The sequence below is a fragment of the Polypterus senegalus genome, chromosome 15 (genome assembly GCF_016835505.1).
Source record: "Polypterus senegalus isolate Bchr_013 chromosome 15, ASM1683550v1, whole genome shotgun sequence".
NCBI lineage: Eukaryota > Metazoa > Chordata > Cladistia > Polypteriformes > Polypteridae > Polypterus > Polypterus senegalus.
The window spans coordinates 122730540-122757198 of record NC_053168.1 but is presented as its reverse complement, the minus strand read 5'-3'; the positions used below and the strand labels follow the sequence as shown (position 1 = coordinate 122757198).

Here is a 26659-nt window from a genome sequence, read left to right as displayed (position 1 = left end):
AAAAGGACTGTGGGAGCTCCCAGACAGGGAGCTGAGCTGGGTGGTAGGAGGTCAACGCGTCTGGGAGTCGAAGGATTGTATTTGTGATTGATTATTGTTTGTGTATGAGTATTGTGAAGGAGAGGGTGCTTTGTGCACTGTGGCATTTAAATAAAGTCAACTGTTGGACTTTTACCTGGTGTCTGGAGTTGTGGACAAGGGTTCAAGGGAGCAATAGCACCCCCTATCTGTCACACAGTATAACAGAGTAATTTTAGACCAACTTAAATACATCACACCAACAGAAGTAAACTGGTTAAAAATACTAAAAGTACTGTGGATATAAGTGAAGATATAAAACTGCAAACCTCATCTGCCCAGGCAAGGAATGAACTATAACTTCTTTTTAAAATATACAATAGAACAGCAAATTTCACATTCTGTTAAGAGCATATTTATCAACAGTAAACAAAATAGCAGACATTTATAATATTAAAATGTTGTCACAATCTAATAAAATTACTGTAATATTTTGTAAATATAGGGCATATTAGGTGTGAAATGTCTAGGAAATAGCAACAATATATTTACATATATAGTTTTTAATTTATCAGTCACAGCTTTATACCTGTTAAACTGTAATGCAGCAACTACCGTATATATATATATATATATATATATATATATATATATATAAATCTTTGTTATACTTTGGCACATAAATACATACTATGTATATATGTTGTACAGATACATTGTGCTGTGTGCACACCCTACATATGTGCGGTAAAAAAATGGCAACTACAATAACCAGTGTAATCCAAAATTAAATTTGAATACATAACTTCTTCTAAAACAGAAATTGACCTGCAAAATTCACGTAAACACACATATGTTACTCCCTAAAACATGTAAATAAAATTCACCTGTAATTATTCAGGTTTACCTGGCATGTTTGCATAAGGAAAATACATGTTACATATTTACAAATCTTTGCTAACTAAACATATATACAAATACATACTAAGAAAACCTAACTGAGAGACTTGAATGTTTCAGGGAATATTACATATTTTTTAAGGTTCAGTTGCTGTCGAGGACATTCTAAATGAGTTAATGTTTCATGTTAAGGTTTATCTCTGCAGCATTAGCAAAATATACTTAACTGTACAATTGTACAAATCATCTGAATGATTTTTTATTTTAACAATAGCATATAAATGTAAATTCATGATGTTTGTTTTGCTCGGTTTTAGAGTGAGGAGGACAACTCCACAAAACTGTACATCTCAGGCTGTCCTAATGAGGCAGACTCATTTTGCTTTGTGTTAGTTATGCGATTGTCCATAGGAGATTCTTCTCTTGCAGCAACACAAATGTGTAGTGTATACTGAAACTGAAGTAGTAAAAAGTAACCTGAACAACACATTACAGCTGCCAAAAACAACACAAGATTCCCATTTATTGCACTCTTATCAAACTGGGATGTATACAAATGCACTTGGGTCTGATTTTCTTGATTTTCATAGTGCAAACAATAGCCCCTAGTCAAATGACTACTATAGCTTAAAATGACAGATGAAAAGGGGGTCATATGTTTAATTTAAAAAGGGAAGCCAAGAATGATTAAGTGACATTCCAAAACATATTATTCGGATTTAAAAAGTGTTGCTTAATAAATAAAAGTTGACTGAGATTACAACAGAGATGCACTCTGTAGCTCATAGCTGCACACTCCCCTATTTGTACCCATTTACCTGTACAGGACAAAGACCCCAGTAAGTCTGACATTTAAAGAAATGAAGTATGGCAAGCTGCTGTCAAGTTAAGATGTATCCTAATAGATTCTAAAACTGAACTCGTTAATTGTTGCCTCAGCATGGCAGCAGTAACAACTTTAATGATTTAACTCGTATGTGTAACTCCTTGTCAGAAGAGAATTTCTGTCTTTAATTCAGTTGCCCTCTTGCTAAAGTCTTTCAAGCTATTTCTGCATGTATGTAATATATCCACTCACATTAAAGCCAAAACACTGTGCCTATTTTTGTGTTAAAACTGCCACTTTTTAACATTTGTTGTGAGGGAAAAATACACTTTACAATAAGCATGACTAATCAATGTAAATTGTTACATCTTTGGTAATCAGTAAATCAATATATATTCCAAAACAAATTATTATAGGCAGAATAATAAAAACATTTATGTTCAGTATACATACACTTTGTGTCTTGCTTTGAGTCTAATATTGCACTGAAACATCTAAAAAAGAGGCATTGAGATGATTAAGGCTTATTTCTTTTGTACTTATTAAGAAAGTAAATGTTTCACATGTTTTTAAATGTATGAGCGTCCAACTAAATATTGTGATTTACTTTTACATTTCAGCTTGTTCTTTTTGCAAGGCACTAAACTGCCCCTTCCTGACAGCTACTTGGGACCAATAAGTGGATTCTTGCTTGAAGAAAATGTTTCCGTTTTCCATGAACTTCTTATGTCTGCTCCTCTCGAACTGTTGATCTGACCTTTCATCCAGATGGGAGGCATCTAATTTACAAAGAAAAAAGAAGGAGATTTGAGAATTCTCATCTTGACGACTGAGGACGCCTGGATATGAATGTGAACTTCTGATCTTTACAAAAATCTCCATACACTATGGAATGAATTCTACCTTTTGTGTACCAAAACTTTTGTGCATTTGTTACTAAAATTACGTTTTATATACAGATCATGAATACAAAAAAAAGGAGCAGAAAATTTTATCATACAGAATAAAGAGAAAATTTTGAATAATCACTTAATGTGGTTTACGGATAACAAAATATTAAATAAAATGAAACACTGTAAATAGAAGAATTTATTAATTGTTATTTAACATTATACTTTTTAGAAAGCACATAAAATCAGGGTTTAATTAATAGCTTATCTGATAGACAATTTAAAATCAAATTAGATCAACCACTATACAAAAATCATCGGCGCAATAAAAATCTACTGAGCCCTCCATAATATTTGGGACAGAGACATTTTTATTGATTTACCCCTCTGCGTCATAGTTTAAAATTACAAGTCAAACAATTAAGGTGTGATTAAAGTGTACATTGCAGTCATTAATTTAAGGGTATTCGCGTACATTATGGTTGCACCATGTAGAGGGGACAACACTTTTCTACAAGATAAACATAATAATTCTTTGCATTTATATAGCGCTTTTCTCACTACTCAAAGCGCTCAGCAATTGCAGGTTAAGGGCCTTGCTCAAGGGCCCAACAGAGCAGAGTCCCTTTTGGAATTTACGGGATTCGAACCGGCAACCTTCCAATTGCCAGTGCAGATCCCTAGCCTCAGAGTCACCATTGTAAAATAAATGTTCTGGGAAAGCAGATGTATTCTCACCTGCAAAGGAAAACTACCTGTTTTGCAGGATATACAGTAAACCCTTGTTTATCGCGGTTAATCCGTTCCAGACTCTACCACGATAAATGAATTTAAGCGAAGTAGGATTCGTTATTTATAAATCGAATATTTTCGCAGTTAGAGCATAGGAAACCCCAACCTGTTTACGATCGTCTAAATACGTTTTGTAACATAATTAGAGCCCTCTAGACATGAAATAATGCCCTTTAGTCAAAAGTTTAAACTGTGCTCCATGACAAGACAGAGATGACAGTTCTGCCTCAAAATTAAAAGAATGCAAACATATCTTCCTCTTCAAAGGAGTGCGTATCAGGAGCAGAGAATGTCAGAGAAAGAGAGAGACAGAGAGAGAGAAAAGCAAACAATCAAAAATCAATAGGGCTGTTTGGTCTTTTAAGTATGCGAAGCACCGCCGGACAAAGCAACTGCAAGGAAGGGAGCAATGTGAAGGTAGTCTTTCAGCATTTTGTAGAGGAGCGTCTGTATCCTCTAGGCCAGTGTGCGAACAGCCCCTCTGCTCACACCCCCTTCGTCAGGAGCAGAGAATGTCAGAAAGAGTGAGAGAGACAGAGAAAAGCAAACAATCAAAAAATCAATAAGTGCTGTTTGGGCTTTCAAGTATGCGAAGCACCGCACGGGAAGCATATCATATATCATTGAGGAGTTTTATTTAACACGTGCTCTGATTGGGTAGCTTCTCAGCCATCCACCAATAGCGACCCTTGTATGAAATCAACTGGGCAAACCAACTGAGGAAGCATGTACCATACATTAAAAGACCCATTGTCTGCAGAAATCCGTAAACCAGCAAAAAATCCGTGATATATATTTAGATATGCTTACATTTGAAATCCACGATGGAGTGAAGCCGCGAAAGTCGAAGCGCGATATACCGAGGGATCACTGAATTCCAGGAAATTACAACAAAACACCAGGAAAAGGAGTAAGATGCACTGAAGCGAAACAGACAGATTTTAAGAAATGTAATTCTAAATCGGGAAAATACAAGTACTCTCTCCAATTAATGCATTGGTAACTGATATACCAAAAGAGCAAGACTCTAATGATCTCTGGATATAATTTTTATTATCTAAGAAATTAATAAAGTATGATTAGTACAAAAAAAAAAAAAAAGGTTACTTTCCTATCTTGTAGTTGTGCACTTTTTTTTTTTACCTACAAATATCCGATGACACACAGACACAATAGTACACTAGATCTACATATCAGATTAGGACAGTTTAATCAAATTAAATGTAGAAAGTAGCTGTCCTAATTGTAGTAAATTGACTCAGCAAATTAGTTACCTTCAGGAAACTCTTGTTGTAGTTGAAAGAGATGGATATATTATATCTTCTGTATGCAATTATTTTTATTCAGTCAGATGGAACTAAGTGTCGTCATCATGTCATGAGTCACATTTAACAAGTTATTTTTTCAGTGCACCAGCCTCTCGTGTACACATGTTCTGACTTACTGGACAATTATTTTTGCCATGCCACCAAAGCTGATGGAATAATAAATAGATCTTATACACTATTTGTAATTTACTCACTACATAAGACACATCCTGAAAGACTACTTTAACCTACTGGTTTTTGCCAAGTTGCTGCCTCGCTGATTCCTCTTGCTCATTCAGGAGCATCAAACAACACTGGTGATTCACAACCTTACATGTTATAGTTAGCTTTATTTAAAAAAATTATGCCATTTCTTGGACTCCCATGGTCTTTGTAAAACTCCGGAATGATCTTAAACTTTACAGTACATATTACATTTTCTTTCTATTTCAAGTTTTATTTAACTCTCCATTTATTTACTGTATACACATATCATTCAATGGGAGGAGACAGATTAATACAAGTAAGAGTAGGAATAATTATATTATGCCTGAAATTGATGATATAATGCCTTGTTATTTGGAAACCACATAAAGAAGTTTATTACAAACAGACAAAATGCTGGTATAAGAAATATAGCTTATTTTAAAGTTTAAAAGAATTAAAAAGTTTCAGTTGGTTGCTGCAGGTTTTACTAAATTATTGTAGTTTCACATCCATTTTAATTGCTACAGTTTTGTATCAGAATGTCTAAATCTCACTGCTTATTATCATACCTGAATTATTAAATGACAATGTTGCTTTGAGTAAACTGTAAAAATAAAACAGGAAAAAGATAAAATATTTCTAACCGGTCGCAAAGACGGAGGTTCAAGGTGCCTGCCAAGGTAAGACAAAAGGCGTCTCCAGATTAGTCCGCTTCCCAAAAACATGATACCTGTTACCAACCAGAAGACTTCAGGGTCCTACAAAAAATGAAAAATATATATGGTTTTAATTTTCAATTATAATACACAACGAGTCTGCTGAGTTTTTCCAACTGCCTAGACTTCATATTTTGGAAAACAATCCAACAAAAGATTTTCTATGTTTAGGTCCAGGTTACCCAAAAGATGGATAATCAGCAGAATGCATTATTAAAATGCTTGATAAATAAAACAGCTAAGTTTATTAAACGAGCACATGAGGACAGATGTTAATGTATTATCTTTTTCTTCTTCTTTCGGCTGCTCCCGTTAGGTATTGCCACAGCGGAACATCTTCTTTCATATCTTTCTGTCCTCGTCATCTTGCTCTGTCACCCCCATCGCCTGCATGTCCTCTCTCAGCACATCCATAAACCTCCTCTTAAGCCTTCCTCTTTTCCTCTTCCCTGGCAGCTCTATCCTTAACATCCTTCTCCCAATATACCCAGAATCTTCCCTCTGCACATGTCCAAACCAGCGCAATATCGCCTCTCTGACTTTGTCACCAACTGTCCAACCTGAGCCCACCATCAAATGTAATCATTGGGTCATAAATTAATTTACTCCTTGTAAATTCTGTTTGATAATCTGGAAAGAGGCCTGGAGGGAAAACTGGGAAGAAAAAAATATAAAGTGCTGTTTTTGTAAGTTAAAAATGTACTCATGCTGTTTAGGATTGAGTGTCAAGTCATGAACAGATGGGTCAACTCAAATGCAAAGGAATGTTAACTGGTGAGCACCTTTACCTCTAGCAGCTGTAGCTACTTGTACAAAGCATGCAAATTCTTCATCAATTAAAATGGAAAAATGAGAAGAACATGATATAAATCTATCAACGGGTCTGCACATGGAAATACTTTTATCTATTGAATTCTTTGTGCAAATTATGTGAACCTACAAGGAAAGATTCAAAACTTCTTCAACTTTGACTTTTCTGCAGTAACACAATGCTTGTAAACTGTAAAGGATTAATGGTAGTCTTACTTCTTATAGCTTCAACATGTTTCATATTAGTGAGGCTGCCGAGTTTACTGGTTCTTGTGGCAATGCCCTTGTTTCTGTGATGACACTTTAGTAAGCCATCCATCTACCTCTTCTAGTGGCCTGCCCAAAGGCTGGTAACAAGGGGCAATGTTATCAGTGGTCCATCATTCAAAACATTTTGCTATATACGAGTGCTCATCTCATGTTCACATTATAAAATCCTGGCCCCTATTAAGGAAAATATCTGGGCGTTGCAGTTTATTTTAAGTGAATATCTCAGTTTTATGTTTTAACTGTGAACTACGATTAGACAAATGAATACATGCAAAACAAATAAATTCAGACCTTCTCATAGACTAGACAGATATTAATGGACAACACTTACCTCTTCCAATGAGGATTCCAAATTCATGCCAAAGGCTACTCCTAACAAACCAAAGAGGGAAATTGAAAAGGTACCCATTGTCAGTTGCAGGTTAAGTCTCATCATAACATTACGGTGACTGAAATGAAAATTGGATAGACTTTATTAAGTAATTAAACAAATTAAGTTGTGTGTTCAGCAGCAGTATTTAACGGTGTGTTCCTAGAGCTACCAGTAGATTACCAAGAATTCATGCCTGTGTTTACCCTAAACAAATCTCGGTGGAACACACATGAACTTCTGATGTTGACCTTCTCAATATATAAAAGCTTTGCTGCACAACTCTTAGTTAATGCTCACTTCACTCTGAAACATACTCTTCAAGTCTTTTTGTGAATCTCCTGCTGTCCTAATACTTAAATCATTATCCTTTTTTAAAGCTGATATTTATTTTCTTCAGTGTGCCACACTTAATTTTTATCATTTATCACTGCTGTTTTAAGTTAGATTTTTTTGTACCGATTGCATATTGTACTTGATATCCTCCGTTATTATTTGCAAAGTTTGATGGATACTTTTTTTTTTTTATTGTAGTTAACTGTGTAATCGCACAATATGTAGCACTTATCTTGCATCGAAATCTTATTCTATTCTCTGCAAGTCAGTTTGTAATACACCATGAAAGATGACACTTAATTTGACCAGTATGAAAATGCTGACATAGCTTTATGTGTGATATTAAAATAAAACAGTTCTTTCAAAAAACATATTTTACATTTATTATTCAACAAGGGCAAAGTCAGAGAGTGGCACCAAATGTACCTCATAGTAAGACTGAAGCACTGACAAACAAAAGTCACAAAGTCATTTTGACACACTATTTAATTACACAATATACAATATGTTTTGTATGAGTTGTGCAGATTATAAACAGGTGCAGTAAACTGGAAGAAACATTGCTGACTAAAGGAAATCCTCAACGCATGAATAAAAGAGTACATTTTCCCAAGTACCTGAACATATGCATCCTTTAGAGGAGACATAAAACTGAGGTCCTGACTCTCTGTGGTCATAAAAAATCCCTGGGTACCTTTGGAAAAGAGTAGGATGTCCCCTGATGTCCTGGCTACATTGCCCACCACTACCTGGTCATTCTGGCCCCCTAATCATCCCATGTCCCTTATTGGGTCTCTCTCTCACTCCTTCACCACTTAATAGCTAATGTGTGGTGAGCATACTGGTACTGCCGGTATACCACTGAGGTGGATGCTGCACATTGTTAGTGGCCGTTTATGTAAAGCACTACAAACATTTAATTAATTATTATTATTTCTTGACTGAAACTAGCCATGCAAGGATATTCACAAGTTTATGACACCAAATGTATTTTTAAACTCAAGTAGAAGAGTGATCAATCACATACTCATGGCTTAAAAGGAGGAAAGCAAGTTGGACTTGTATTTAATTAAATACTAGGTAGCAAAATGAGGGAGATGGCCTACAAAACACCATTCTAAAGTAAATATACTTTACTAACCTGTCCAGATTAATGAAAACAATGCTTTCTGAGTCATCAATGAGTAGTTTCAGTTCCCGGGCTGTATTTGCCAGATCTTCAGCTTGTCTGTAATAATTTTCAAGCAGCAGTTCCATCTCTTCTGCATGGTCAATTCCAAAACTGCTTCCTTGACTACAGATCAAAAAACGAAAGCAAAATATTGGCTAGAACAGCTTCATATAATTTTTTGCACCTGTCTTTATGAATTCTCTATGCAGTGTTCATTTACGGTGACTATATTTGTACAATATATTTATTTGAAAGGCTGTTGGGGTCGTGGAATTAGTTTTAAAATCCTTATTTGACTCTGACTCCAACACTAGAGTCTTACGAGCTTTAGTAAGTAGGACTACAACTCCAAATGTAAAATCTTTTAGTTTTTCAGTAGCGAAAGCTGACGTCACAATATACAACTACCAGAGGGGATGTCAAACTTGATGACTGATGCTTCTCATGTCATTGCCTATGGACGTCATATTACGGGACTATAAATCACAGTGCGTGATAAACTACACATCTCCACATGGACTTCCTGGCATAGTTTCAAATTTATAAGGTACTGCAAGTTTGCCTCTTTTCTAAAAGCCTGTTAATGACCATGTTAATGCTGTATGAATGCTTTCATTTGCTGTGTTACATAAAACAGGAGACATCAGACAGACAAACCTCTCTTTTGTTGGCGAGGTAAAAACATACCCTTTCCAGTTTCTCTGTGCCTGCATTGTGCACGTTATACTTTCAGGTGAATATTCATTGATTGTCAACTCTCAAACACACAGGGCCTGCCTCTACAACTTAAGATCAAATCAGACCGGTTTGTCACAGATTGATTGAATGTTGTGATTGTACCTGATACCCTAGTATTATACAACTGAAAATAACTGGAAAATTCCAATAATATAACACACTAATAAAGACATTAATTCACCAAAAATGTAAATGCAACTTGGTTTAAATTTTATTCCTTTAGAACACTGATTCTTAACCTTTTTTGAGTCACAGACCCCTTTAAGAACCTAATGAAAGCTATGGACCCCCTTCCCCAGAAATATTCACATAAACACACCTTTGCATGCAATGAATATAATGTACTTTATTTATCGAGATTTGATTGTCTCAAACATATATGACATGCAGAAATTATTATTAAACTTTAAAGTAAAGAATCTAAAAAAAAAACACTCCTTTTTTATGCAAAAAGTAATGGCCATTCATTATAATTATGAAATACAATCCTCATGTGCAAATTAAAATAGATCTACTACTACTACTACATTTTCTACTACTGCTCTCTCGTTATCTACTTTATTTCAATGAGAAGGTTGTTCTTGTTTGCCTTGAATAAGAATATGAAACTGTGGAGTGGTCTTTGACAAGATGACACACATATCTTTGACATCCAATCTATCTTAAAATCTATTTCTATTTAGAAAAACAACAGTGAAAGACATAACGCACAAGAAACATCATGTGAGAAATGAAAAATCAACAGTACCGGGCTGTACAGTGAATATAAATGTTAATTTTTATCTGACCCTCATAGACCCCCTGAAATCCATCCATGGACCCCCCTAGGGGTCCACGGACCCCAGGCTAAGAAAACCTTGCTTTATTAGAATGTTGCCACCCACACCAAGTTAAACAAGGGATGCCACATCATTTGAGATAAACATCACAAGGAAGATATGCAAATAAAGTGATTGTGCAGTTACCAGCTGTGCACGTATTATACATATACTGTATTAGGGTCCCACCTCTTCCACCCCGCGGACTATTTAACTCTTTCAGGGCTGATGTCGAGTTTTGTCAAAATTCAGGAGTAGAGGACGGTAATCAGCTGTAAACTGCAACAAAACTCACCCTTATGTTTAAGTTCGACTCTCTTTGCTAGAAGGAAAGTGGCATGGCTTTGTTGATTTAACCTTGATTCCCTATGCATGCAGGACAAGCAAAGAGCATACAACTTCTAAAATGACACCGACATCTGGCGAGACACCAAAGCGAATGTGCGAAGCAAAATACTCCATACTCCGTTTTACACAATTTTGTTGAATTCTCTGACTTGTCGAAATCCGAGAATTATGAAAGTGATCTGGAGATGCAAATCAAAAACAAAAGTGAGGTGCCAGCTGAAATAAGAATAGAAGTTTAATGTCACTGTACTCTGCGTAAAAATTATTTTAGAAATCGACTCACATGTACAGGCCAGGCCAAAGTTAACACACAGAGGCTCTCAGCATTTAGAATTGCTGGGCCAAGCATAGGACAAGATGGACAAAGACAGCTGGAGGAATGTATAGTCAGCGTAAAGACAGATGTATACTATTTGGTCCTCTGTTAAAAGTCAGCACAAAATCTTCTTTCCTTGTTTGGAAATTGACGATTTGCCAACGTGGGGGCCTGCACATGGAGGAACCAGTATAAAAGTCTTGGACAGCAGCCAAATACTTTGAAGCCAACATACGGATGGGTGATAACGTCCTAAAAATCCTTCCATCACAGCAACAAAACATGGCAGACTGTATAGATCAAGATCCCACCTTGGTATTGTCTTGCTATGGCTTCCCATCTGTAATGCCGTGTAAATCGTCATTAAAGAAAGCTAAGTTATTTTTTCTTATGTGATTCTTACCGCCGTATCACTATGGGAGAGGTATTGTCTTTTTTTACATTATATCTATATAGTTTTGGGTTACTTTAAACACCGCAATGACAAAAGAACTTATTCCAACTAGGGAGCTATTGCCCCCTAAAGGAACACCAGCATCATCTGATCGGTCCCCAGATGATCATGGCACTGAACACTTTTGTGAAGCTGATGCACCTACACAAACGTTTGCCTGGCAGGACCACCACTTATGATGTCAAGAGATACAAACCATATTGCGTCACATTGCAACTGCCACCAGCCACCTGTGCTAAGACAGCTAGCCCATTGTGCATTCCTGCTGACGATCGAGATGCCCCCATGCAGCCAATGCCACCAAAGAGATGCTGAACATGCGCCAACAGAAGCCACAGCACATAGCAACAGACATTTTATGTTGACTTATGTGTGAAACCATTGCTTTGTGTGCTTCTCAGAAAACTGAGTTTTTTGGAAAAAATATTCAGCCCTCTAAGTGTTAAAGAACAATGTTGCCAAAAGTTATCGTTCCACTTCTGAACAATAAAAGAACCAAACGGAGCTCCGCAGCAGAACGCAGTTTCGCATCCCCAGCCTGAGAGAGACGCACTGAAGGACACTTATGTCCAAAATAACTTTTCTTTTTTCTGCTGTTTTCTTGGCTACTCCCCAACTCTTTGACATTTCTGTTTTGTCATTTCCTTTTACACTGTATATTATATGAGATGAAAGGTGTATGTCAATTTACAACACTATAATTTAATATTTACAAACAAATCATCACAGAATAGCAGTGTCTCCTATAAAAGTTAAGATCAGAAACTTAGCCTATACTAAAGTAGGGAGTTAGAAGCTTTTTTTTGAAAATGACTCAAAAACACTCCTAAAAACGTTTACGCCTCCATCATCTGAAATGATTAAGAACAAATGGAAACCTCAGTACTCGGTACTAAATTCCTTGCTGAATCTTTTAAACAATTCTCCTTGAAAGACAAGATAATTCTATAATAATAATAATTATAATGTATAGACTTTTACCTTGAAATCTTGCAGTAGGCACAACATTTAGTGTAGGCATCAATACTAACGCCATTCTTGCATACACAATAACTGAATAACTGAATATGCTTCATGTTTACTTACTTAACTTCAGTATCCCCACATTTTGCGAGGCACATTTCTTCTATTAACTCCTCTTCATCCAGTATTTTCAACAAAGTCTCTTTAAATACCTTTATGTCAGTTTCTAGCTCTGAAAGACTGAAAGGAAAATGTGATTTTACATGTGTTGATATGTTCGTTACATTACAATAAAATTGTTTTGTTGTACTTTTCCTCAGTAGTGGATAATGGATACTTCATGGATTGCAACATGTGATAATGTATAGGCTCTACAGAAATTCACTAAACTGTACAAAAACCAAGACATATTTTACAATGTAAATTAAAACACAAATTATTTATAGACATTTTAAAATATTTTTTCAAACATTTTTTTTTATTTAAATGAGTGTAAACAAATTAGGTTCCGTTTTGAAATACTGCTTAAAATTTCCTTAATGCAAATTAGTAGAGTTCCATCCAAGACTAAGATGGCAAGTTAGTGTAGTGGATTATGCCGTTGTTTTCACAGATCTGGCTTCCTGGACTTGAATCCTCATATCAAGTTAATGTCAGTATGGAGTCTGCATGTTCTGTCCCATGCCTGCCCTATATTTATTCTGTGTGCTCCAGTTTTCCTCCCACATTTCCAAAGATGTAAAGTTGAGGTTAAATGGCCCTGTGTGAAATGTAGGGCTGTGCAAATGGGCCCTGAAGTGGACTGGCACCCTTTCCAGTGTTGGATACTGCCTTGTGCGCATTGCTGACAGGACAGACTTTTATACCCACAATCCCTCTAAAAAATACAAATTCAGTTATCTTAGGATGGTCAGAGAGAATCATATGTGGTTTGTTTGCTTATTTATTTATTCAGTGTTTCCTTAACAGTAGTGATGAGCGAGCACCAAAGTGTTCGGGTGTTCGGTCCAAACACATCGCGATGTTCGTGTGCTCTACCGAGCACCCGAGTATAATGTAAGTCAATGGGAGACAACCAGGCACCCCCTGCTCTGAAAAGGGGAGGGGGCCTGGTCCATTGGAAAAGGTCAGAAAGTGACAGAAACACCACCCAAATGGACCGGGAACAGCATGGGGACGATGTCTGGATGCATCTTAGACTCCCAAGTCGCTGCTGGGAACCAGTTTGTCCGAATTGTATGCCACTTTTACAGACTGAAAAAAACACGCCCAAAACAATCAAATTTTACAGGAAAAATGACGCTCTAAAATATTATATGCCAGTGCCTGCAGGTGAGCGGACGCTCTAAAACATTATAAGACAGTGCCTGCATATATAGCACCCGATGACGTGTTCCGGCCAGCCAATCACTGTAATGCCAGCACCTGACATGGCTACTGTCATTACAGTGAGGGCAGTACTTACCTGCCCCTTGATTAGCTGTCTCCAACCAGCGAAACGTGTGGGGCAGAGACTTGAGCATGGCGCACTAGCCCCATGCTCCGAGTATAGTGATGCTCGAGCCAAACACATGTTCATCCAAGCATGCTCGCTCATCACTACTTAACAGCATACTGTAGTACTCGGATATACATATTCTGCAAAGTATTAGGCACGAGAAAGAAAATACAATAAAAGATCCTTAATAACTTATGTTGGAGGTAGTCTATTGGTGGATCAAATTCCAGTTTTATAGTGTAATATCATGTTGTAACTCCAAGCTGGTGGAATAAGCTGTCAAACCCCCACCCAAACCACTGAGTTCCTCACTGTATTTAAGAAGTGTCTGAGGACCCACCTTTCTGTTAATATCTTCTTAGCTGATAATAGTTTTGATCCTGGGTTCTTTGTAGCTAAGAAAAGAATAATTCCTCTTCTGCTGTTCTGTTGGTTTAAGAGCTTTTCAGTTGTGATGGTCATTTTTGTAACCTTGTCCTATAATACTTGTTCATAAAGAGTCCCCCAAATTGAGATTGACTTGATTATGTTGACCACTTTCGTAAGTCACTTTAGAAAAGTAAATGTAAATATCACTTAACACCATCCCCTAAATTCCATTACACAGTGAACTATTTAATTAGACATCTGAACTCTTTTAGATGTTATGGTCCAGTTACAAAAAGCATGTGTGGGGTCCTCAGCCATGAATTCACTAAAGAGCTAAAATAACCTGTCATGGCAGTCTCATGTCAAGTCTAAAGATTAAATAAAATTAATCTACAATTTCTCTTTTAACAATTGTTTATTAGTAGAAGAAATGTTACCTTTTGCTGTTTTGCAGCAAAATGTGTAATTTGCTCCTATCAACTGATAACAACTTTGGATCCACAAGTGATTCCAGCATTTCAAGTATCTGGGGCTGAAGGTTATTAAGCCGGGCTTGAAGAGTGTTAACCTAAAACAAAAATATTAAGATATTATAGTAAAACTTTATCTGAGGTCTAAATGTTAAAAATGTGGAAAATACACCGTTCTAAAACACTGACATCATTTTCAACATAATCAAAATTAATTTATTTTATCAGGTAGTACATAAAATAATCAATATGAAGCGCAGAAACACCATAATGCCATATGCGTATTAACTCTTAAAACAAGGCAGTGTTTCTCTGCTGTAATGCTAAAATATATCTCAGTATGATCTTAATTAAAAATGCACTTACTATTGTACTGCTTTACAATATATTTTCTAGTTACCAGTTTAACTGTTTTTTTCCCCCTACACTATAATTGAAAAAAGCATGGACACCATAAAAAATACTTATTTTCCAGAAAAAAAGGAGCTGCTAATTCAATTTCATTTTCACCAGTGATCAGTTGATCATTAACCTACTAGTGAAATAAATAAACAAATACAGATCAATATATATGAATTTACTCATGACTGTCACTGACATATATAATTTAACTTCTCCTTTTAATCATTATGATTGAGGAAAAGTACCTGAGAACAGAATGACTTTATATGACAGTCTTTTACAACTTTTTCAAACAAATCCAGCTCATGAGAACACATTAACAAACAAAGATTGTTTTTAAATAAAACATGAATAAAATCAATATATTACAAAATAAACTATCAAATGTCTTTGGAGATTATGACTGGTACTACAATTATGTTTGACATTTAATTTTTAAGCAAAATGTGTTTAAATTGATGATATGATTTATAAAAAAAAAACAAAACCAAGAGCAGATTTATTTCTTTATACACTTTAGAAGAAATCATCAGTCCACTGACCACAACTGGTAAAAGACTGAAAGGTGATATAGAAAATGCTTATACTGAGAAACTGAAAGAAGCCAGAATTTTTTTTGCTGTACGCTAGTGAGTTGTCCAACATTTGAAAGAAAATAAAATCTGCTAATAAACACTCCCATAATAGGAATGCAAATGAATGATAATTTACACTATTATCAGAATAAGAGTACTTTCACATATTAAATAAAAATACACTAAAAATATTTACCCTATGCAGAAGTATGGCTTCTATTGATCTGAATTCAAACGGAAGGGAAGATGTGAGCAATTGCCCGTCTCCTGCCAACTGGGCACCTAGGTCTCTTAAAAGCCAGGACTCCAGACCCACATTTCTGTAATCCAGGATCAAAAGGTAATCCGGTGAAATCACAGCCTTTAAAAACTGTTAGAAAGTAATAATAAATAGTGAGTAATTTATGAGATAAATTGGAGCCTAAGGATCAAGTGGTTGTCTGAAAACGTTTGAATCTAGTCAACCAAAATGATACATTAGATGTCATTAAGCCCAAGAAAAGGTCCCAAGAGAAGTAGAGACCCAGCGCAAAAGTTAAGCTACCTTTGAAAAGCAAAGGGTGAGTGTTTTCCAACATTGCCTAATATATCAGGACCTAACATTGGATATACAGTATTTACAGACATATTCTCAAACACCAAACATCAAATGTTGTATGATTAACAGGAGATAACTGCCACATGTGAATGACTGCATTAAATGCAAAATTTGAAAGACTAAAATCCAGGACTGAACATAAATCAAGAAAAGATCTGGGCAATACTAATGTACAGTAAGAAAATCTACCGGTTTGTCAGGCCATTCAAATCACTAAATCTAGAACGTATAATTGTACTTACATGAGATAATTAGACAAATCAGTCATTTTGCAATGTTTCATACCTCCATCCTTACAATGATCCTGTTGTTTCGAGTTGTTATGCTTGTTAAATGTTGAAATCGTAAATCCCGAGCTTGAAGATTTAATTCTTGATACAACTCTGTCTTTTTCTTTTCTTTAAAGAAAAAAGTATATGTAAGATTTTTTATGAGAGGGAAAACATGCTTATGCTTTGACATAAACAAATCATCTGCTCCTTAATCCATTTACTGCACTCTCTCAAAGTGTGCTAGTGACTTGAATTTCCACTTTAATTGGCATTAGGACACTTTTGAATACTCCACATAAAAATCCAAACAACAATAAACAATCTGACTGAATACAATTACTCAAAACATATTTGAGCAGCACAATTGAACTGTATATTACTAGGGGGCTTCGCTTCCTGCTTGCTTCGCACACCATCCCCTTCGGTCTGTGGCCACTACGCGCCTCTGCCGCTCGTGTATGTGGATTTCACTTTCACCAAACAACAAATCTTTTAATTGTCATGGATAAGCCTCTTCATTGGGAAGATATGCTACTTTTCCCTGATGGCAACACGAATTAGACGATCTACAGGTCTCTAACTTAAAGTTTAAATCTGAACAATATATTCGATCTCTTTTCACTGTTCCATTATTTCACAGGCTAATAATTTCCATTTGTTTGCGCTAATACGATCTTTACTATCATTTTTTTGAGACTTTCATTATCTCTAACCTGCTCTGCATGTGTATTGCACCAACATTTTTTAATTCTTTACGACGTTCTACTTTGACATCTACTCTTTGTGTTTTATTTCCGGCTCCTTCTGTGGTTAAATTTCGTGGCACAAAGTCTTGTCTCGCGGGACGTGAAAGTGTCTCCCTAAAAAAGTCACGTCTCGTCCCAGGCTAAAAAGTCTTTTACCCTTTGGTTTTGTGTGTCTGATATGTTGGGTTTTTATTGTATAGCACTTTGTGTGATGCTATAGCCTCACCGTAATGCTGATACCTGGTGGATTAAATGGATATGGGGCAAGACTATCAAAGTTTTAAGTGTGAACAATCTATCAGCAAGTTTCCCATGGGGGAAGAAAGATTTTTTTTCTTTTTCATTTAGGATTTTTGGGCTTACCCTCTGGTTGTTTAGTTTATTTTCTAGATGTTTTACCATATGGGTTGATGGCAAGTATTGCACGTAACATACCATTTTTATCGATCGGGTTTTTTTTTTTCTTCATTTAACAAGGGCACAGACGCTAAATGCAGTCACAGGTGCCTAGGAAGATCAAACGACAGCTATAGGGGGAGTCCAAGTTGCGTTAGTAGTGTACATGTATCGTAATCTATAAGTTTGTTTATTAGTAACCTCGAGGTTAGGTATAAATGTGGTGTTGTTTTGTTGTTTATTGTTTTATTATGTAGATGTTGTTGTCGGTTATTTTTGATTTGTACAAGCAGTGTACGATTTCCCCGGCAGGACTTAAATGGTTTCTCCCTATGATTAGGTAAGCTGATCCTGGCAATGGAAAAGGCTTTAAGTACTGTTGTAGCCGTAAGATGAGGAGAAAAAAGAAAAGGGAGAAAAAGTAGGTAGTGCGAGGCACGCCAGCCTAAGAGGTGCCTAGTGGCTGAGCTGTTGGTTGCTGTAAAGGAGTGGGTTAAGCTCCTGAGGACCAAAAAAAAACGACTCCTGAGATTTTTTTTGGAGGAGTTGTACTGGTGACCTGGACTGAAACAGAGTCTAGTTTTTGGTATTATTTTAAGGCTGCCCTGGACTTTTCATGAACGGGAATTGATTATATTAGGATAAGAGCCTTGGTGTTTCCCAATTTCTATTTTTTGTCTTTTTGTTTTTCTTTTCTTTATAATTTGATTGTGTCTTCTCACTGGATTATTTATACATTTTTGTTCATCGTTTTTTTGTTCTTTTTCCTTCCATCGTGGTATAAATAAATTACCTTCTGTTTTGAACATCTGCCTCTCTTGTGCCTCCCTCAGTCCTGGTCGGTCCCAAACTACTAGCAGGCCATCTGCTTTAGTAGATGGCTTGTGACACTTTGGTCAGCCTTGATAAGTGCTTTTTTAAATAAATAAATAAATAAGATACTCTGAGGTCACTGTTTGATGCTTACAACTTACCATATGATGTGATATTTCCATCTTTCTCAAACTTCATCTGCAAAATGAAAGAAACTGTATAATTATTTAGTAACCTCTCCCCTGTAATGTTACTAACAATATAAAATCAAAGTTAGGAAGCCAGATATTAAAAATCTATTGGCAAGAAAAGCATATTAAAATGAGGACTTACCAATGCAAATACTGGTACCACGCTTGATAAACCAGTCTGAGAAGTATCAGTTATTCTTGCTCGACAGAAGGTCTCTGTAAAAAAAAAAGTTTTTTTTTATTTTATAAAAAGATAAAGAGACTTAAAGATATCCGATTAAAAAAGAATCTCAAGAGCACATGGGTCCTGAACAATGTATATAAAGCACTGAATCACTGCCAAGAAACCAATGCACATCCCTTTTGTTCTGATGATGACTAGCAGGTTGTATGCGACCTGCTCCATCACTATGTGCCTGTCCGCCCACTAAGGTCCTCTGATCTTGCTGTGCTCCACACTAATCTACACTCCATGGGTGACAGCAGGGCCTTCAGCTGTATAGCGCCCAGACTCTGGAATGACCTACCAAAATTATTCAGGTCAGCTGACTCCATGAATTCTTTAAAAAAAACAACTCAAAACTCATCTGTTCAGGAAGGCTTTTAGGTCTACTTGACTTTATTACCCTTCTCCCAGTTGACCTCTCTGTCAAGATGTTCATGTAACTTGTATGTGTGTGTGCAGACCATCAATTATGTTGTCTTTTAGGCTTTTCTCTGAATTTACTATCTTACTCTTCTTCATTTATTTAGCTGGTTTAGTACAATGCTATAAACTGTTTACCCTGCCGTTCTTTCTTAAACTCTGTGAAGTGCCTTGAGCACGGGAAAGGCGCTATATAAATAAAATGTATTATTATTGTCTCCGTGGCTGATAGCACATTCCAAGTTCATGTTTTGTCCTTCACTGCCTGTTTTAGGCTACAATTAGTCTGCTCCCTATTTTCTTCCCTGCAGGGAATAAGTCTGGTTATATGGAATCCTGTAATGAAGATCTATTAACAGCAGTTGCAGCAGTACGTGCTATGTGAGGGGAGGTGGTTCATTGTGCCATAAAAGACAAGACAAACTGACTGGACACAACATTTTAATCCTCATTTATTCTGTGCATGACTAAGAATAAATCAATTCAAAATTAATTTATTCAGTTACAGGATCATGAGAAGCAGCAGCCTATTCTAAGAGCACTGGGTGCAAGGCAGGAACAGACAGAAGAAAGGCTAGTTCAACACAAAGTATACTCACAAACGCTTACATTCATAAAGGCGTTCTTCAATTACTGAATTTAAAATGAATGCAGGTCTTGAAGTCAAAATACTCCTCTCATGTGATTTGGATTACGATATTCAGCAAAAACCTCATGACGTACGCCTGCACATGATCAGAACATTAAACCCAACTAACCCAATTTAGAAACTCATTGAGCAGCACTGGGCACAGGACAGTGTTCAATCCGCTGTTGGACCATTAACATACGCAATCACTCTCACACCCATAGAGAGACAAAATCGAATTGTGAATTAACCTAAACTGCACATTTTTAGGAAGTTGGAGTAAAACCATAAGGAGTACATAAAGAACACAAGCTAATTGAAGAAAAATGCACAGAGACATAGGAAGTATGTACAGATTCTACAACAGGGTGTGAGATTTGAAATCAGAATTCTACCCTGGGTAACATCAATCACAAATAGTTTTAGTATTTTGAAAGACTGAATTAATAATAATAACAATAACAATACAATTTATTTATATACCCCTTTTCCCATGCTCAAGGAGCTTAATAAAAGGTTCTCTTTAAAAACCATATATACTCAGCAAAAAAAGAAACGTCCCTTTTTCAGGACTGTGTATTTCAACAATAATGTTTTAAAAATCCAAATAACTTTACAGATCTTCATTGTAAAGGGTTTAAACAATGTTTTCCATGCATGTTCAATTAACCATAATCAATTAATTAACATGTGGAATGGTCGTTAAGACCTTAACAGCTTACAGAAAGTAGGCATTTAAGGTCACAGTTCTAAAAACGCAGGACACTAAAGAGACTTGTCTACCGACTGTGAAAGATGCCCAGGGTCCCTGCTCATCTGCGTGAACGTGCATTAGGCATGCTGCAGGGAGGCATGAGGACTGCTGATGTGGCTAGGGCAATAAATTGCCATGTCCGCACTGTGAGACACCTAAGACAGCGCTACAGGGAGACAGGAAGGACAGCTGATCATCCTCGCAGTGGAAGACCACGTGTAACAACACCTGCACAGGATCGGTACATCCGAATATCACACCTGCGTGACAGGTACAGGATGGCCACAACAACTGCCCGAGTCACACCAGGAACACACAATCCCTCCATCAGTGCTCAGACTGTCCGCAATAGGCTGAGAGAGGCTGGACTGAGGGCTTGTAGGCCTGTTGTAAGGCAGGTCCTTACCAGACATCACCAGCAACAACGCCGCCTATGGGCACAAACCCACCTTCGCTGGACCAGACAGGAGTGGCAAAAAGTGCTCTTCACTGATGAGTCACGGTTTTGTCTCACCAGGGGTGATGGACGGATTCGTGTTTATCGTCGAAGGAATTGAGCACGTCTGGGACCTGTTGGATCGCAGGGTGAGGGCTAGGGCCATTCCCCCTCAGAAATGTCCAGGAACTTGTAGGTGCCTTGGTGGAAGAGTGGGGTAACATCTCACAGCAAGAACTGACAAATCTGGTCCAGTCCATGAGGAGGAGATGCACTGCAGTACTTCAAGCAGCTGGTGGCCACACCACATACTGACTGGTACTTTTGATTTTGAGCCTCCCTTCATTCAGGGACACATTGTGAAACATTTTTAGTTTATGTCTTATGGTGTTGACTCTTTTAGTGTTCATTAAGTTTACTGAAAGTAAAAACAGTTGAAAGTCAGAGGACGTTTCTTTTTTTGCTGAGTACATTTGCCAACTCAAATGAGGTTATATTAAATGACCTTAAATAACTATAGCCACTGATAAAATAAAAACAGATTTCAATCCTTCAAGCTTAAAAAAAAAAAAACACTTAACTTTGTTTCAAAACACTTTGCCCATGCAGTGCAACATATGCAACTGTCTTCGTATTTCTTTGCCATACTGCCATCTAGAGTTTTACATGATAGTGCACACTGTAAGCTATGGACCCACACAGTCTACTAAAAGTCTAGGACAGGGGTCCCCAACTCCGGTCCTGGAGGGCCCCAGTGGCTTCAGGTTTTCATTCTGACCCTTTTCTTAATTAGTGACCTGTTTTTAGAGCAAATTACCTTCTTTTGAATTAATTTGAATTGAGTTTATGACTCAAACCCCTCAATTGTTTATTTTTCCTAGATACAAAATGAGCCAAAACATGACTAGCAAACTGTGACCATCATACAATATCTCGGAATAAAGAAAGGTGTAGGTCTCAGGAATGTTGATCTGCTCAGGTCCACAAAACATTATACCAGTGCTCTTAGAAAAGAGACAATCAGCAATTTCAGAAATTCTCTGCTATTGCACAATGAGAGCAGCAACAAGGCATGGAATTAAAGAACAAGTTTAATTAACAACAAGACCCGATGCCTAATTAAGCAACTGGTTGGAGTGAAATTGGTTGGAGTTTGAGGCCCTGACTTAGCTGGTCTTCTGTTGGCTCACTCGCTTTATGTTTCATTTCTGTTTGGGTGCTGTTTAAGGAAAGAAATTAAGCAATTCAGAGGAACAGTGAAGAAATTCAAAGGAACAAATCTTAAAAAACAAGTCAATTAAAATGAATTCACAAGACGTTAATTAGCAGCAAAAACTGTGCACTAATTAAAAAAGGGTTAGAATGAAAACCTGCAGCCACTGGTGCCCTCCAGGACTGGAGCTGGGGACCCCTGGTCTAGGAAACTTATTAAATACACAGTGGGGGCTGGTGATTACTTTGTCATTTGCGCCTCATTATTAACTGATGGCTGGTTAAGAAATGAGGTAACAATTTCAACCTTAATTCAGCAATTTTAAAGTAAAATAGGCAATTAAGGGTCCTGAATTGTAATAAGCAAGTTAACTAAGCCCCCAAAAATATTGCTTTATCTCTTATATATATTTCTCTTCTGGTTAGTCCTGCTTCCTCTTCAAAACCGGTCCCCCCACACGGCATTTCTTGATTCCTATTCCTCCTCTTCCAAACCCTTCCCCACGCTGCCTGTGGCCTCCCATACACCCCCACACCACTTTTCTCGATTCCTATTCCTCCTTTGGACTACCACGTTCCCCGCTCTTCTCTTATGACCCCTTGGTGTTACGTCACCGCCCTATATCTAGCCTGACCATGTGACCTTTCACTTTGGCCATGTGTGCGCCTGGGAGTCTTTTCCGTAGCCTGCTACAGGAAGGTACTCTCTCGACCATTGGCATTGGTTTCGCTCTTTGCTTTTTTTGTTATACTGCGACTGTTGTTTCCTAAGTCTTTGTTATAAAATAAATGACAGTTTCTTCTCTGTCGACGGGTTTTTGTACAACGTCATCTCTATTCCGGGATCCGGCAACTTCCTGTTCCTATCAGTGGGTTATTTCTTGACACAAACGGTTGACGAAGGCAATGCACTCTTACTATGACATAGGGCAGTAGATTTCGTTGCATCACGTTGGGACAGATTTGGAGACGCTCTTCCTGTTGTTCTTTCCAGCGCAAGTCAAGTTATCACAACAAGTCAGGAGTACTTTCAATACATGGCAACATCTGGAGTTTATGGTGGTGAAGCTCAAATTCAAGCTCTTTCCGAAATTCTCCATGCTACCATTGTCATTTACTTCAAACATAACCCCAACATCCCGCCTTGTATTACGTTTGCAAAGATCTGCGTTAATCTACAACAACCAGTTTTCAGCCACGGTCAGTTGTACGTGGCTTTTTCTAGGGTTAGATCTTTCGACTCATTATCTGTCGTCTCCAGCAAAACACCTATTCACAGCTGCGTATTTCTTCTTGATTTCTGAATTCCTTTCTCACTGTTTTCCGTTCCTATTCTTACACCGCCGTGGCCATCGACTAGTTAGTAAATAAAAGGATTCTAATAAAAAAACCTGCAGTCACTGTGGATCTCCAGGACCATAACGGAGTACCCCCCTCCCAAAAAACATCGGTGGAGGGGCCTGAAGATGGCAGTTTACGGATGAATCCCATACAATCTAACAGACCTTGAGAGAAGCTGCCCAAATCCAGGTGTCCAAAGCTTGAAAAGACTTGCCCAAGAAGATTCAAAGCTGGGATAGCTTCTAAAGGGGCTTCTATAAAGTTCAAAATTAATGCTTGGAATATTTATATGAATGAGAGATTTCAGTTTTTGATTTTCAACACATTTACACACTTTTCTGAAGACATGTTTTCACTTTGTCATTGTGGGTTATTGAGGGTTGACTGATGGGCAGAAATGGCAAATTTGTCCATTTAAAGTTAAATCTGCAACACAAAATATGCAGAATGTGAAGGTGTATGACTAGTTTGGCCAGGCCACTTTAAAATCAATTGAGTATAAGTCTTCCATCTTTGCACACCGATTTGTGGGGAATTTTCGCAGTTCTGCAAGGCACTGCATGTAAGTGGATGGTGTTGCTGATGGGTCCATGTGGATGTCAGGAAGGAAAACCAAGCACATTGTGTGCTCGCATGCTTTTCACCTCTTTAAATGACAGAGGCGGTGGAATATTCACAGAGGACCATTAACGAACCAAACAACATACAGTGGTGTGAAAAACTATTTGCCTCCTTCCTGATTTCTTATTCTTTTGCATGTTTGTCACACAAAATGTTTCTGATCATCAAACACATTTAACCATTGTTCAAATATAACACAAGTAAACACAAAATGCAGTTTTTAAATGATGGTTTTTATTATTTAGGGAGAAAAAAAAAATCCAAACCTACATGGCCCTGTGTGAAAAAGTAATTGCCCCCTGAACCTAATAGCTGGTTGGGCCACCCTTAGCAGCAATAACTGCAAGTAAGCGTTTGCGATAACTTGCAATGAGTCTTTTACTGCGCTCTGGAGGAATTTTGGCCCACTCATCTTTGCAGAATTGTTGTAATTCAGCTTTATTTGAGGGTTTTCTAGCATGAACCGCCTTTTTAAGGTCATGCCATAGCATCTCAATTGGATTCAGGTCAGGACTTTGACTAGGCCACTCCAAAGTCTTCATTTTGTTTTTCTTCAGCCATTCAGAGGTGGATTTGCTGGTGTGTTTTGGGTCATTGTCCTGTTGCAGCACCCAAGATCGCTTCAGCTTGAGTTGACGAACAGATGGCCGGACATTCTCCTTCAGGATTTTTTGGTAGACAGTAGAATTCATGGTTCCATCTCTCACAGCAAGCCTTCCAGGTCCTGAAGCAGCAAAACAACCCCAGACCATCACACTACCACCACCATATTTTACTGTTGGTATGATGTTCTTTTCTGAAATGCTGTGTTCCTTTTACGCCAGATGTAACGGGACATTTGCCTTCCAAAAGTTCAACTTTTGTCTCATCAGTCCACAAGGTATTTTCCCAAAAGTCTTGGCAATCATTGAGATGTTTCTTAGCAAAATTGAGATGAGCCCTAATGTTCTTTTTGCTTGACAGTGGTTTGTGTCTTGGAAATCTGCCATGCAGGCCGTTTTGCCCAGTCTCTTTCTTATGGTGGAGTCGTGAACACTGACCTTAATTGAGGCAAGTGAGGCCTGCAGTTCTTTAGACGTTGTCCTGGGGTCTTTTATGACCTCTCGGATGAGTCGTCTCTGCGCTCTTGGGGTATTTTTGGTCGGCCGGCCACTCCTGGGAAGGTTCACCACTGTTCCATGTTTTTGCCATTTGTGGATAATGGCTCCCACTGTGGTTCGCTGGAGTCCCAAAGCTTTAGAAATGGCTTTATAACCTTTACCAGACTGATAGATCTCAATTACTTCTGTTCTCATTTGTTCCTGAATTTCTTTGGATCTTGGCATGATGTCGAGCTTTTGAGGTGCTTTTGGTCTACTTCTCTGTGTCAGGCAGCTCCTATTTAAGTGATTTCTTGATTGAAACAGGTGTGGCAGTAATCAGGCCTGGGGGTGGCTACGGAAATTGAACTCAGGTGTGATACACCACAGTTAGGTTATTTTTAACAAGGGGGCAATTACTTTTTCACACAGGGCCATGTAGGTTTGGATTTTTTCTCCTAAATAATAAAACCATCATTTAAAAACTGCATTTTGTGTTTACTTGTGTTATATTTGACTAATGGTTAAATGTGTTTGATGATCAGAAACATTTTGTGTGACAAACATGCAAAAGAATAAGAAGTCAGGAAGGGGGCAAATAGTTTTTCACACCACTGTACAGTAATAGCGCTTTTCTGGGTTGCACTAACTTGATTGAACTCTTAACCAAACGTCACAACATTTGAACTGTTTACCACTGTGTACTTTAAATTATGAATATTCTTTAAATTAAAGTGAACGGGCGGACATGGTGTACCTTCAAGTACTTACTGCTGTGGCTTCCTGGAGGGAGGCAATCGCTCCGCCGCATCAGGGCTGGTAGGTTAAAGCCGCGATGTCTGGATGATGTCCCGATACTCCTGCACTTAAGACACGGGGAGAAGAGGAGACCGACTCTGTTCTCTAACATCCTGATGAGACGCCTGCTTACTCCAAGGCACACCGCCATCTCCTGCTAGGTTTAAAACCCCAACTCTGCGCGGTCCTTTTCAGAATAAAGTATCCACAGAATATTGACATATCACAAAGTTAGACGTGGGGGAAATTCCGACAACAGAGTTAAAGCGATTACCGCACATCATAGCTGCTACATAAGTTCATTTGACATCCCCTCGAACGCCGGTTAAAATCCGTGTTCGGTCCCAAACTCTGTTTTGAGGTTGTACCACATGCATGCACTGAAATAAAGCTATGGAAAAAGTGCAACCCGGTAAACTATACAAAGATCTCCAGTCAATCAAGGAAACATACTTCCCGTATTTGCGATTGTCCCTGACAATGATAACTGTGGTGTAACAAGCACACTCCACCGGCTCAAGCAAGACACCACACACTAATCGTTCCTACACACCGGCGCCCATC

The 26659-nt window shown here is 37.7% G+C and overlaps 1 protein-coding gene across 3 annotated transcripts; it reads right to left on the bottom strand.

Annotated features, from left to right (window-relative positions):
• Positions 1 to 805: 805 nt before the first annotated feature.
• On the bottom strand, positions 806 to 26603 carry mrs2 (magnesium transporter MRS2). Of its 3 annotated transcripts, none has more exons than XM_039736903.1 (11): positions 26069 to 26601; positions 18723 to 18796; positions 18551 to 18587; positions 16448 to 16560; positions 15761 to 15934; positions 14555 to 14685; positions 12374 to 12490; positions 8584 to 8736; positions 7068 to 7185; positions 5585 to 5698; positions 806 to 2523 (listed from the first exon to the last, which is right to left on the bottom strand). In XM_039736903.1, the coding sequence occupies exons 1-11, from the start codon at positions 26244 to 26246 to the stop codon at positions 2407 to 2409; spliced, it is 1326 nt and encodes a 441-aa protein (XP_039592837.1). In that variant the 5' UTR covers positions 26247 to 26601; the 3' UTR covers positions 806 to 2406. The 3 variants fall into 3 exon arrangements, with proteins under 3 accessions (XP_039592837.1, XP_039592838.1, XP_039592839.1); XM_039736904.1 differs by having other exon boundaries at positions 26055 to 26142; XM_039736905.1 differs by lacking the exon at positions 806 to 2523 and having other exon boundaries at positions 5612 to 5698; positions 7068 to 7108; positions 26069 to 26603.
• Positions 26604 to 26659: the final 56 nt, after the last annotated feature.

Excerpts from the sequence above, each read along its gene's own strand:
- mrs2 (XM_039736903.1), bottom strand. The coding sequence starts at position 26,246 with ATGGCGGTGTGCCTTGGAGTAAGCAGGCGTCTCATCAGGATGTTAGAG. Across the intron at positions 18,588-18,722 it reads TGGTACCAGTATTTGCATTG|ATGAAGTTTGAGAAAGATGG; the intron begins GTAAGTCCTCAT and ends TTCATTTTGCAG. Across the intron at positions 14,686-15,760 it reads AAGCCATACTTCTGCATAGG|GTTAACACTCTTCAAGCCCG; the intron begins GTAAATATTTTT and ends TTTTTGTTTTAG.